Source organism: Pelecanus crispus, chromosome 1 (genome assembly GCF_030463565.1).
Source record: "Pelecanus crispus isolate bPelCri1 chromosome 1, bPelCri1.pri, whole genome shotgun sequence".
Lineage (NCBI taxonomy): Eukaryota > Metazoa > Chordata > Aves > Pelecaniformes > Pelecanidae > Pelecanus > Pelecanus crispus.
In genome coordinates this window covers 203,475,996-203,489,926 of record NC_134643.1, presented here as the reverse complement: position 1 = coordinate 203,489,926, position 13,931 = coordinate 203,475,996, and the positions used below count along the sequence as shown (strand labels likewise).

The window sequence follows — 13,931 nt, the reverse complement described above, 5'->3', positions numbered from 1 at the left end:
ACTGTCTCCAGGAAACGGTGGACCCTTGTCACCTGAATGCTTGCGAGGAAGCCTCCACTGTTTCTTCCTAAGTCAAGACGACGTTAATAACGTCACATTCCTCCAGCACTTCTCTGTGTGCACGTTGGTAAATATTAAATCTGGAGAGGAACGAGTGACCTTCCTCCTCCGGGCTGCTCACTCAGCTCCCCTCAGAGCCCAGCCCCAGTGCTGCCCTGGGCTTGGGTCCATGTACTTCCTCACCCTCTCCTACCCCACAGGAGGCCCAGGGGGCCAAGGGTGGGGGTGGATGCAAGAAGGTGCTGATGAGAGGCAAGAAGATACGAGGCAGCATTGGGCTGTTTTTCCTTATGTTGGCACGGCATACTTTTTGCAGAGACTCGTACGTCATCTGCAAGGCAGCCCAGGAGGGCAGCGGTATACAACACAAGCAGAGAAAGGCATCTTACATCTCCTCGGTCGCTTGCTCCGGGGCTCGCATTCTTGTGCCTTCTTTTAGTCTGCTGCAGAAATCCTCATCTATTTGGACTCCAGGGTAAGGAGAGGCACCTGGGGACGACATTGGGACAACAGGATCATACATCCCCTGAGCTGGGTACCTGTGACCTAGCCTTGGCCCTACGCATGCCCCCCAAACCCTCGGGGTGTGCAGCATCTGCTTGCAGAGCTGGGAGCCCGGGGGCGTCCCCCCTGCGGGGTCTGGCTCCTGCCAGCTGCCACAGGCAGGGAACTGCTGCTGATGGCGCTCCAAGCCCTGGTCCTTGGTGGGGGGCAGGGTCAAGCCAGCACTATTGGTGGTGCTTACCTGGCCTGAATGCAAAAAACACACATGAATTTGACTTGGAAAGAATCCCTCAACAACAGCCAAGTCCAATCTCTCTATGGTTTGGACCACCCCAAATTCTAGTAAGCAGAGTATTAACAAACCCCAAATATTCAAAACCACTTTGAAAATAAAAAAATCATGGTTTTAAATCAGATCACAGTACATTTGCATTATTTCTCAGTTTCTGTGGTTTTAAGATGCAGCCTGATAGTGCTGTTGGCCTTTTTTCTGTAGATAAGAAAACATCAGGAAAAGGGAAAACGAAAGAAAAAAACCAAACCACCAGTCTGAGTCAGTCACCAGGTTCAAGGAGCTGGGGCTTTAAGAAAAAAATAGCAGGTATTATGAGGCTGACCATAAAATCACAAGAGTTGGCAGGCTGACCAACAACACGTATTTAAACTAATAAATGATTGATTGTCCTGAGAATTGTATAGTATTGTTTCCTCTGCTGTTTGCCTCTTTTGTCAGCCTTTATGTTGAACCCAATTAAGATTCTTCTATTCTGACAGTCATTGTTGTTCCTGCTCAGTGTACATCTTCTATCCTGCCTTTTCCACGTGAAAGAAAGGGGGGGAAAAAAAGCTTCACTGGGTTTTAATTTCGGATTGCATGCTCTAGTTCATCCTGCGGCATCTGTGCGGATGCTTGCTCGCCTGCTGCATCCAGCAGCCCAGGCTGGGGGGGCACCGGGTCCCTCCTGGGCTGGGGTGACTGCCTGGTCTCAGGCTGGAAATGGGGGTGACACAGTCTGAGACATGCAGAGACCTCTGTGTGCGTTCAGCTCCCTTGCTCCCACAAGAGAAGAAGGTTTTGAGGGAGCACCCAGCCCCTGGCATTCGGTGTCTTGAATGCTGTCTGTGGCACAGGAGGCGATGCCTCGGTCGCTGGCAGCTGCCGACCCAGGCCCACAGCTCCATGTTATCCCACAGGGTTCCACATTTAATAAAAACACTTAAAAATTTGCCCAATTTTCCTGGTTTGCGCCATCAGTCAAACAAGCACTGTGACTGCTCTGGCTGTGCTGCCCTGCATCTCTACTGTGGGTTTCTACAGGGAAAAGAGGGGAAGCTTAGGTTTTTCCCATGGCAGAAATAGGTGATAAAGTTCTCAGATAGCTGTACCATCCATTAAGGCTTTCAATCTGACAAGTCAGCTTTCAGTGCCCTTACAAGCGTCAAAATTTCCAGTTGCAGGGGCGTGATACACACAGTTCTCCCCTCTACCCCCTCTACCCCACCTCTGCCTGATTTAGGTCTTTCTTCACTAAAGACCTGGCAAAAGCTCGTTGAAGGTAATGGATGTTTTTCCCCAGGCTGAAGTCCCCGCCGCTGAGTCCAGTTCCCAGTGTGCAGAGTTAACGTACCCAAGGAAAATATCTCCCACAGCAAGACCCCGTAGGACCACACGTCGCTTTTTGTATTGTAGATTTTATCAAATATAGATTCTGGAGCCATCCACTTGAGAGGAAGTCGAGCCTGGAGTAAAAGGGACAAACCTGACTATTATTTTCAAAGCCTAAAATAATTTAATCGTAGATGAATCAACTATATATTGTTAATTAAATAATTACCATTCAAACAGGAACCCGTGGGATTTCCTTACAGGCAGTCAAGATAAACCCATACTCATTCAGACACTTTCTTAACAAATTGTCGGAGTAAAAGGCTGTTTTTAAAATATGTGTGGCACAAAACACCAGATATTGGCGACCTGTGACTAGAGTGACCAGGCCTTTTCTTCACGTGGATGTGGAGATTTGCAAGAGCAGAGGTCTCTTGCCAGCGTCTGAGAGACAGGGGAGAAAACCCTATGTCCAAGCGCAAATCATTCTGTGATGGTGTTGGAGATGTTCTCGGGGAAGTTTTCAGAGCCTGAATTGCAGGAGTATATCAGCAATCCTTGAAGCCCCCTCAGCACAGCCTGTTAGGTTCTCCTGGGTGGTACCCAAGTTATGTGAACAATGTTTCCCAGCTAAAATGTAGTGCTGTAAGTCTTGAAAGCTATTTACTGATGAAGGAATAGCTGGCAGGTGGGTGAGACCTCCAGAAGGAGACTCTCTGTGTGACCCCAATACCCACACTAAATTCCCACGGCATCACTGGGTGCAGGCACGGTTTGCTGACTCAGCCTTCACGGTAGGCCTGGCAGGGGGCTTACTGCCTGCTATTTGCCGCAGAAGCAAAAAAAAAAAAAACAAAACCCTGAGTAGGAGCTGGAGGCAGCGAGTCCAGCTCTGATGCTTGAGGCACCATGAGCAGTGCTTGGCCTCGGCATGGGGGCACTGGGGAGCACGCACCTTGCTTTGGAGGGACTGGCTTCCTTGAAGGAAGTTTACCAAGTAAGGGGGTTATGCTGAGCCAGCCAAGAAACTTGTCTAAAAAAAATCTAAAGTATTAACAGGGCAGAGATGTGAAAGAGTTAGCATGTCCAAGCCCTATGCCTGAGGAGAGAGAAATGCTTTCCAGATCTACAACACATCTGGATAGCTCATCTTCGCACAAATACCGTGATAGCTTTCAACCTCTTTTAAGTTCAGGAAATGTGAACATCTACAGAACATTTTGGTGGACAGTTTGAAATGATATGTTATAAACATTTGGGTAAATAAACATCATCTTGACTTACATCTCCTTTTCGCACATAATCAGGGTTCTTATAAATATCTCTTGCGAGGCCAAAATCACAGATCTTCACGACATTGTTCTCAGATAAAAGGATGTTTCTGGCTGCCAGGTCACGATGAATGCACTATAATAAAACAGTTTCACAATCAAACTGCATTTCCTTAATCCTGCCCACAAATTTCCTGACTGTCTCTCGTATCCTTTTTAAAATTATTATTATTATTTGAGAGATCAATTTAATATTTTTTTAGGGAAGTTGACTGTAGTTTACATGAAGTTACTGTAAACAGTGGCAGTTCTTAAAAAAGAAACCAAACCCTAAGTCCAGAAAGTGATAAATTTTTAAGCCCCTTGACATTTGCAGGGAAAGCGCTGATTCATTTGGAGCTCCCTACCTACTATATGTTGAAATAAAGAAAAAAAACCACCACACCCAAAAGATCTTCCCTGAATGAATGAGCTTGACCCACTGCCTTCAGCCATGATCCTGTGTTTATGGACTATAGAGACTTGGATAAACACACCATTATATTTATAACGCCAAGAGGAAAGCGTCTCTTCCTTTGGGAGCTCTCCCAAGGAAGGTGTTGCTAAAACATAGACATGATTCCACCTCTGAATCCCATCCTTCTACAGGGAAAAATCTCCAGCACAAAACTCACCTTTCTGGAGGAGAGGAACTCCATGCCTCTGGCCACCTGAAAGCTGTAAGAGATCAGGTCCTCCATAGTGAGGGGCAACTTGTAGAGCTCATCAGCCTCTGCAAAGGTGGAAAACGCAGTTTGTTACAAAGATTGCTCACAAGGCAGTTATTTTCCCCCTCTCTTACTGACCCTATTACTCCCATAAATTCAGTCTTCATAGAGTAGTATTCGAAGGTCAACCCACTGTCACTGGAAACAAAAATAGTGCTTGCTTTATACCCCGTGCTTTGGACACTGCTGTGTTTTCCCCAAAGATAAGGAGCAGTCAGAAGAAACAATCACACATTTTCCTGTCAGATTTAGTAACCCTGGAAATAATCTTTTTTTAAATCTTCTATCCTCTGGACATGACCCTGTGAGCGTCTCCCACGGATGTTTATTAGGGTGATAAATGAGGAAAAAAATTTCAGGGATGCACAGTATGTTGTAAAAATATCACAGACCGTGTAGGGACAGGAAGGAATTAATACCTACCCTCCTCGTCCTCCTCCACATCACTCAGACTTTTATCTTCCTGGAACCCAGAGCTCGCGAAGCTCTCGCTGCTGGTGACACTGCTCAGCCTTTGTTTTTTGCTTTCCACTGGCTCAATATCCTTTTTCTCTTTCATTGGCTGTCCTTGCAGAGAGGAGTCCTTCAAACAAACAGAGGAGAAGAGGTGCTACATCAGAGTGACGGAGGGGGTGGGAGAGGAATCGAGTCAGACTTCTGTCGCCTTTCCGCTGGGAGAAAATGCTGGTCTGTGGCACGTGCGGTCATGTCTCCCACGGGCATGGGTGTCTAGTGCCACCACAGCAGGCAGGGATTGGTGGCAGGGCTGTGCTCCATCAAGGTTGCCATCCTCAGAGGGCAGAAACATGGTGGCTTGGGAGCACCAGCACATGATTTTGGGGCAACCCGGGTGGTGGGCTACCTCTGATGTGGTGAGGATTTGCAGGGTCCATGGATGTACATGTCCACTGGGCTGTGGCTCATCTCAGCCTGAAATGAGACATCTGAAAGGGTATATTTCTCTCCAGTAGCCAGACAAGGAGCATGGAGGGATAAGTTGAGAAGGATGTGCCCATAGTGCAGGTGTTCCAGCCCTCCCAAAATAAAGCATCAGCTCTTCATCCCAGACTGCTTAAGGCACCTGTCTCTATGTCCCTGCACAGAGCTTGGCACGGGTCTGTAAGCCCTTCCAATGAGGAGCAAGGGCACTTTGTGTTTGAAACACAGCTGCTTTTGGAAGTGACCACCTCTCTTCCCCTATGCCTTTATCCAATGCTTTCATGTTACAGTAAATGATGGTTTAATGCGACACATGCAACACTGTTTGGAAAACACATTCCCATTGCTACCCGAAGAGCAGCCTAGCCACCTGGCCATGCTCTTGCCCCCTCTCCTCTTTCCTCTTGTCCTGTGACCATGTCTCTCTCCTGCACACACTGGTGCAGAGCTGGGCTCTCTCCCTCCCTCCCTGCCAGGCACCCTTCCCAGGGGTGCTGGAGCACAGAGTCCGGGCAGGCTCCTCACCGGGGGGATGTGAGTGACTCCCCCCAGGGTGGACCCTACACGGCCATGTTCCCTGCTGAGCCTCTTACACCAACAACTGCACGTTGGAGGAGGCGGCTGCTGTGTTTCATGCAGAGTCCAGCATGGATGGCCTTGGGAACAGAGACTTGGCCAAAGCCTTTTGGAGGGGGAGGTACTCTTGAGCGTGCCTTCCCGCAGAGCCCTTCCGAAAAAACCCTGAGATGCTGCTGAGCTTTTGGCACAGCTGAGCAGGGGTTTTGAGGACTGCCGTTCTGGGTCCAGGCTCCTAAATCCCACTTCAGAGCCCTTAATCCTTTGGGGGATTTTGATGAAAGAGCATAAGCATGGATATAGTTGGCACATTTGGGTTCAGGTTTGTAATAAGAAACATGCCGTGGATTTGATTCAGAGGGCTGTGGGATGTAAGGACAAGACCCTAATCTCTTTTCCTCTTGATAGCCCTTTTCCTCACACAATAAGAAGATTACTTGCAAGTCTCTGAACATTAGGGTGTCTTGGAACATGAGCTTTAAATGGCATTATCTCGGTTGTGTTCCCAGTGGTACTGAAATCAGTGGGCAAAACCACTTCCTTCGGCTTCGCTGACACCAGCCTCTGAAGTGACTCCAAGCTCAGCAGGAATGGGTTCGTCAGCAGTGGGGCGAGAGCATGTGGGGACACTTTGGATAGGATTCACTTCCTTTTGCTGTAGATGGCTCCGTCCAAATTACAGCAGTCTCCTTGCACAGTCAGGGGAGAAAAATGAGCACAGCACATCCCACACCAAACATTAAAACAGGTCAGGGGAACTGCACCCAAAAGCAGTTTCTCTTCTTTGGTAGAAGAGAGTCTAAGGAGACCAGCTCAGAGGCTGACATCTACATTACCAACACTTATATTAGGTAAGATGAACCCTACCAGAGGCCTCCGCCTCCTCACCTTGTTGGGGCAGAAAAAATTCCTCTTGCTCTTCAGGTAGTTTGATAAATTCCCATACTTGCAGTATTCAACAATCACCATCAGAGGCCCTGGGCAAAAGAAAGTACATTTTGAGCAGCATAAAGCAATACAAGGGGTTGTCAGCTCTGGGAAGGATAGTCTTTCATGCCCATAGCTATACCTTGAGTCCAGAATAACTAACAATATGTCCGAATGAAGTAGAAGGCTGCCTGAAGGGCACTGGATACATTAGCAAAACTGTTTCTGGAAATTAAGGAAGGGCCTAATTTTTGAAAGCTGGGTCATGAACCTGGCTCCTGAGGAACCCTCTGTTTCCTCTTCGGGCAGTCTGTGTTCAGACTGGAGTCCCGCAGCCCACACACGCTTGTTGAACTGGAATACTGACATATCTAAAATAAACGATCATTCATACTGGCCCTTTGATTTTCTTAGTCGAATATCAGGAAGGATTTTACAATGGTTGCCTTGCGATTCATTGTTCAGGGCCAACAGCTGATATCTCTTGTTCCCAGCCTTTCCAGATCATGTTTAACTTGAGGTTGAGCAGTGGAGTGAGTGAGATAAAGGACAACAAGAGGCATGGTCCTAAATTCACACTTCTTATGTTAATACTAAAAGAGAGTTTAAGTACAGAAAATGTTTAATCACTTCATTAAATGACTGAAAATCTCTTTTTCTCTTCCTCTTTCTTTCTCCAACCACAGGATGAGCTCAAATATTTCAGGTTAATAACTTGACCTCTGGATGAAAAACAACACGGCCAACTGACTGTTATTGGGAGGTCATCCAAACCCATTTTCAGTGCAGTGCAGATTTTTTTACCTCCATTTTTTGTGCAAGCTCCCAACAAATTCACAATATTGAGATGATGACCAATGTGGATCAGGATTTTCAGCTCAGTCATCAGTGCTTTGTACTCGCTTGCTGTGGCCCCTTCTGTAAATGCAAAATAAAGTCAATGTGAAATGGCAAAGAACTGGTCATGCTGAGCTTTAGCACTTCTCATTACTTTCTATTGAAATAATCTCCATTACTGGATGTACTTCATGTGTTGATGTTCTTTGTCTATTCGTCCCTGCTCAGCATCCTCTTACTCGCAATAAAACCCATAAAAAGAGTTAGGCACTCAACTTCCTCCCAGTAGACTGTTATATTTAGAACGGAGAGAATTTTTTTTCACATGAATAGTTTTGTCATTTCAGCCAAAAAATGAAAGAATAAATAAAAAGGGATTTCAAGACTATAATTAACTCTATCTAGAGTAGGTTTCAGCTGACCTGACTTCAGCCATCTAAGGGTTATGTACTAGCCTGAACTAATCAACATCTCAATGAGTCAGTGGCAAGAGCAAAGCATTTCCAGAGGCTGATGCAGCCATCAGCTTTAGCCATCTGTGTATGCAAGTGATGAACCACCCTTTGGTGATGATTGTTTGGTTCTGTTCATTATAGAGGAAGCCTGGAATATTAAGACAGACCATGGAAGCAAATTTTAAATGGTTAAAGTTAGGTGACTGCATCTCACCCTTACTGGTAATGATCAATATTAATAATAGTAATGATATAAGAAATCCCACAACGAAACCCAGAAGATTCTCTTTAGTGTTGAGTGAAACTTTTCATTCCCTTCAAGCAAATTTTTTCTGCAGAATTTTGTTTTGGTAAGAAAACAAGAAAAAACATATTGCTTTATGTAGACCCAAAAGGACTTTTTCAGTTTAGTGACACCAAGAGTAAGAATAGTCCAGTGGAAAGAACCCTAGAGCTAGGTCTTAAAGGGCTTGGTTTCAACATCTGAATGGAAACAGATTTTCTTGGTGGCCCCACACAAAACTTGTCATCTAGCCGGTGACCCACTATTCATCTGTGTAGGTGGTGACACTTTCCCTCTGCCTCGTGGGAATTCTGCAAGGACAAAGCCCATGAATGACTTCAAAGTTCCTGCATAATCTAGTGAGGACACAAGGAATGGGGCAGATCTCCCCTAACTTTAGGTGGCCATAGTGAAGACGCCTATGGAGGATCTAGTCACTACAGGCTCTCTTCATAGTCAGCAGAGCTAAACAAGCGCTCAGCTCACCATATGCAGGGATCTGCCTTAGGATGGGATGAACTGTTGTTTCTCACCACTGACAATAAAGGGAATCTGAGTGACTAACTCAGATACAAGCATCTACCCTGCACATACACACATGAATCCCACCATGAAGACTCCTTGTAGCTGCCATCTGCTCCTATCTATTCCAGGAGTGACTTCTGCTGGCTTGATGGTGCCGGCTGGCACAAGAAGCCTGCTGCTGTACATAAAAAAAACCAGTTGAATCTGGCTGACCACTCTGCCAGCACGTATGTCTGCATGTTGGCAAAACAGCTCAGTTAATCAGGGGTCAGGCAGTGACCCCGGTGACAGGCCATCCACTGAAACCAGTGACACAGATGGCTATTGGCCCACTGCTGCAGAAGGTCTTGACAGGGACCAAAGCTTTAGTTTCCTCCCATTTTCCAGATGTGCTTGCTGCAGGGTAGTTGTTCATTTGGCATTGGCCAACAGGGTATTTCTGTGCTTCTGCAACAACAGAGAGGAGAAAGGTTTGCAACCCTCTCAACTGCAAATTCCCTCCTTGGGGATGATCCTGGATATCACAGTAGCAGGTACCACCCCCTGCTAAAGCATTTGATACTACGTTGCAGAACAAGCCTATTGAAGACAATATCAAGAGGGCACACCCTACACCGAGTACAGCTGCCAAGTCATTGCTGGCAAGAAATAGAAGCTATTTCAGGTTGAGTGTTGCAGGGACAGACTGTAGGTCTGAGAGTATTGCACATGCCCCTCTAGGGGCTGGAAGTAACATGTACAGATCTCCTGATAACTGATAAGCAAGTATGCAGCTGTGAAGCTAGGAGCCACTGGATAAGAGGGATGTATTCAAACTATGCCTGAACAGAGCTGACTGAGAACATCAGGGATCCAAGCCTTACTGGCAGAACAGGGGATGTGTCCTGGTAAAGAATGACACCAAAAAGCATTCAAGGATTAAGACAGATAAGGCAATCGGGGAAAAAAAAAAAAAAAAAAGAAAAAAAAAAAAAAAAAAAAGCCTGATATAATCCTTAGATATCTAACAAGGGAAAGCTAAATACGTAGAAAGGGATGCCACTAGGACTCTGGGTTAGGGAATTCAGCCACAGCTGCTGCAGGCTACTACTGAATATCCTCCTGCCTGCTAACTTCCCAAGCACCCTCTTCAAACTGATGTGGGTCTTTGTCCTTTCTGCTCCAATGAGAAAAGTGGCAGTGAATAGCTGGGAGATGATTTCACTTTGGGAAGAGCACTGGTGTATGAAAAGCGCTGGCAAATCCATTACACAACCTGCGTGTCAGCATCCTAAGCCCGTGTGATGAGTCTGCAGACAGTTAAGAGAGGACACACCTGTACAACTCCAAGATTTAGACAGCTCAATCTGTTTAGCTTAATAAAAGGGCCTTCATGAAGAAAAATCATTATATAATCTAATGGAGAAGGTTTGAATGAGAAGAGAAAGTCAGACAGATGCAAATTAGACACCTGTTTTTAACAATGAGATGATTAATCATTGAAAATAATGACCAAGGAAAATACAAAAGCTTCCATCCAAGTGTCTTCACATCAAGGTGGGTGCCTTATGCTTCAGCAAAATTTCATTTACAGTGTTCAGTACAGGGTCAGTCTAGCATAATGATACAATGTAGGGTATGCAGGAAATCTAATTGCCCCTTCTGATCCTACAAAAATGACTCTTCCATTCTTTCTGGCATTTGAAGTAGTGGAACCAGATTTTTAAAAAAGTAGGCTATCAGGTTCTCACTGCACCTGAAACTTTCTCTGTATCATGTCACAATTTTTCACCCTTTTTACTGTGAATGTAATTTGTATTTCATAGTTCTGCCATTTCACTTGTGGTGGACCTGAAACTTGGTGTACACATTTTGGAGGCTTCAGAGAGCTATTCAGGCAGGGTGGGGTGGGGTTGGGTGGTGTTACATCATACACACTTGCTTTCTACAGAATCATATTAAAAGTGGAACCCTATACAAGGCATCATTTTTTCCATCCCAGATCTGCAGCAAGATACCTTTCAGCATTTTCACAGCAACTATTCTGCATGTTGGTGATTTCTTAATTCCAAAAGCAGATGCTTGTACCACCTTTCCAAAAGCTCCATGTCCAAGAGACTTTCCTGTAAAGAAAATAAATTGGAGATACACATTCTGATAAAAAAGAAATCTTGTCAGCAAATGGCTTCATAGATAATGAATTGAAAAGTGTGCTTTACAATGAGTCCCACATGTATATTCCCAGCATATAGGTGTTTTAGGGGTTTTGGTTTGTTTGTTTTGTGGGTGTTTTTTTTAGAGTAAGCAGTCAAACCAGAAGACAGAGTCATTGGAGGGAATAAGTGATATGACTAAAATGATGCTAAATGAGTGCAACCATTCAGTGGAGGTACACTGGCTTCTGACCCCATTTTTTCAGTCTAGCTCTGCCAGCAGAAAGAAAGATTTGCTTCTTTTTTCCCTGAGCCCACTGCACCATGGAGCAGGCTGTGACACTGCTACTTATGTCCACAACAACATAGGGCCTTAGCCGAAACTCACACACACACTGAGATGCAGCTTGACACAGAGTTTGGTAATTTTTGACAAATGAAATCCTTCCTTCCTGAATAAGGTGCCTTAAAATTATCATCATTCCAGGGATGCAGCAGCAACTTTGCATCATAACCTCTGGAGTACATGTACAACCCCCTGATGCTCTTCCCTAACAAGACCTTGTAGGTTGCTACCACGGAGTGGTGAGAAGCTGCAAATCTGTACAAATGAGACCTTTACATTTGGAAAAAGAGATCTGGGGGATTCGGTGAGAAGGGACTTGGAGTGACAAATGATGGCTTTGCTCATGGTGGGTACGATGTTTCCAGGTGCCCAAGGGCAGACATTTGTGCTATGATATCATCATCATGCTGCTACTGAGCAGACCCTAGAAGAAGCACCCAGAGGTCAATAAAATTCTCCAGCAGTAGAAGCTGAGTGTCCTCATCCTTCACGTTCAGAACCAGGTAAGACTCCAAGGGTGCTGTAATAACTTTTCTAGAGTTCATGACATTTTATGCAAATCTTATGATCTTCACAGCCTCCTTTGTGATTTATTACTGTTTGAAGCAGGGAGCGTTGACCACATCTTTCACAATGCGCTTATGTGGACAGGCCTGGCCACCTCTGTCCTTCTCAAGTGGCTGGCAGAGTTTTGATCAGAGAGAACTTGTCAGCGTATTAGCTAGCAATACCTTTTATTTCCAAGTAACAATTTTCAGATTGTATTTGTGCTTCACCTTCAGCAGAACTCAGACACCTAAGTGGATAGCAAGAGTATAGCAGCAGGCTTTGCAGTGAAGAGGAGAGGAGCAGAAAATAAAGGCCAGCTTTTCATACAAAAGCAAAGGATAAACATGTGCCATATATTTATTTCTCAGATATGCACTTGTGACATAGCCACCTCCATAGAACAATTTCCTTTTTCTATGATGGGCCTCTGTTTGACTAGCTCTCACTTGGACATCTACCTTGTTGATGTCTAAAGCTAAGTGAGAAATGAATCCCACCCAGACACTCACAGGCAGAGAAAAAGAGCTGCTGTCAGTTCTAAATTAAATTAAATAGCTACTATCTTTTATATGTGTATCATATTTCTAAACTGTAATTCTCAGTATGTCTGTCAGTAGAAGCAAACAGCATACATTATCAAAGCAATGGAATCATGAAGTAGAATATGCTAAGCCAAAAAAAAACCCCAGAAATTTATTTCCCCCCTAGATGTGCAAAAGTTTTGCATTTTTTACAGCAAATAAAACCCAGGAAAAACTTAATCTGGATGGCTGAGCCTTGGTATGTGATGAGCCAGAGTTTGACACACAAATACAAGTGAATCAGTGTATATCTTCAAAAATCTACAGTCACCGTCTTTTTCAATTACTGCATATAGCAGATGTATAAGGGAAGGAACGTTAAGACTAAGGTCTCAATTTTCTTGGTGAATTGATGTTCTTAGTCCTTAACGTATTGACTGTTCATGGTTTCTGTAAAATGAAGTTGCAATTTGAGGTCCTATAAAACCCATCGTACTTTTGTTTAGTCCATAGCTTTAATCTGTTTCCATCACTGTTAACTCACTTCCTACATTGAGATAACCTACTTAGTCACCACTTGGAAAACATACCAGATAGTTAGCTCATAAAGCTACACAAAGCTGCTAACCTTTCATAAAGGAGAATGAGCACTGGAAACAACACTTCCTTCTCTAAACAACGATTGTGATTTAATGGGAGACTGTAATAACACTTGAAGTATTAGTCTTTGTTGCTCCGCTATTCTTTGTACCGTGCTACATGTTAGCGCAGAATAGGGCTGCTCTAACTTTTCAGCACATAGATCGAACTCCACAGTTTAGTATGTAGATTGTGTCTATGACTCTAACAGATTGCTCCTGCAAAAGCCCCTTATGTTGACACACAAAGTAATTCCAAAATTATTAAATGGAGCAATTAAACAGAGGAATATTAAGATGCCCAACCATCTGAGCAGTCAACTTGTCATAGCCCTCCAGCAACTACACTGGCCATGTTTGGGATAATGCTCAGATATGAAACGTTGCAGCATTTACATCCAGACCAAGGAAGCAAAACGTTCTACTTAAATTTGCCTTAAATTTTACTTTGGTTTCCTAATGCAATTCAGAACCCATTAAAGTGAACATACCCCTCAGTCAAGGAGTTTTGGATCAGGAGGTTTCCATTTCAGTCCCATTTTAGCAGGGTCCTTCAAGCATGTGAGTTGCTGGACTGGGACATCAGCAAAAGGCACTTGCAGACACCGCTCTCCGTGTACGTGGGAAGGCAGAGGCTCAAAAGTGTGTTTGTTTCTCAGGTTCTTTGCCGCAGCTTGAGTCATCTGGGTTTTCCCCACGTGCGGCTTCATATTTTCCATTATGTTACGTACAACAGCTCTGCATGAGAAGGAGAATGGAAGGTGCTCTGCTTGGTGTCAGTGCTGTGGGCTTGCAGTGCACAGGAGGGAGCAGGCCTCAGGAAGCCGTCTACCACCGGCATATTTGATATAGGACCGGAGCCGTGTGGCAACACTCCCTCGGAGTCCTGCACCACAGCATAAGCAGTGTGTGACCTCTCATAGACTAGGAAGGTCAAGCCCAAGAGTAAGGTGAGAAATGCATGATAGCTCAACACTTAACACTGGACAGCAACA

At 44.8% G+C, this 13,931-nt stretch overlaps 1 protein-coding gene across 1 annotated transcript in view; it reads right to left on the bottom strand.

The window, feature by feature from the left end:
* FLT1 (fms related receptor tyrosine kinase 1) overlaps nt 1-13,931 on the bottom strand; it is a 99,052-nt gene that overhangs the window by 8,134 nt on the left and 76,987 nt on the right. The window contains exons 18-25 of the mRNA XM_009483856.2: nt 10,748-10,852; nt 7,455-7,568; nt 6,612-6,700; nt 4,632-4,791; nt 4,116-4,213; nt 3,455-3,577; nt 2,193-2,304; nt 450-549 (exon numbers count right to left, since the gene is read on the bottom strand). Of these exons, the coding sequence (XP_009482131.2) occupies nt 450-549; nt 2,193-2,304; nt 3,455-3,577; nt 4,116-4,213; nt 4,632-4,791; nt 6,612-6,700; nt 7,455-7,568; nt 10,748-10,852 (901 nt within the window). The remainder of the gene's footprint in view (nt 1-449; nt 550-2,192; nt 2,305-3,454; nt 3,578-4,115; nt 4,214-4,631; nt 4,792-6,611; nt 6,701-7,454; nt 7,569-10,747; nt 10,853-13,931) is intronic.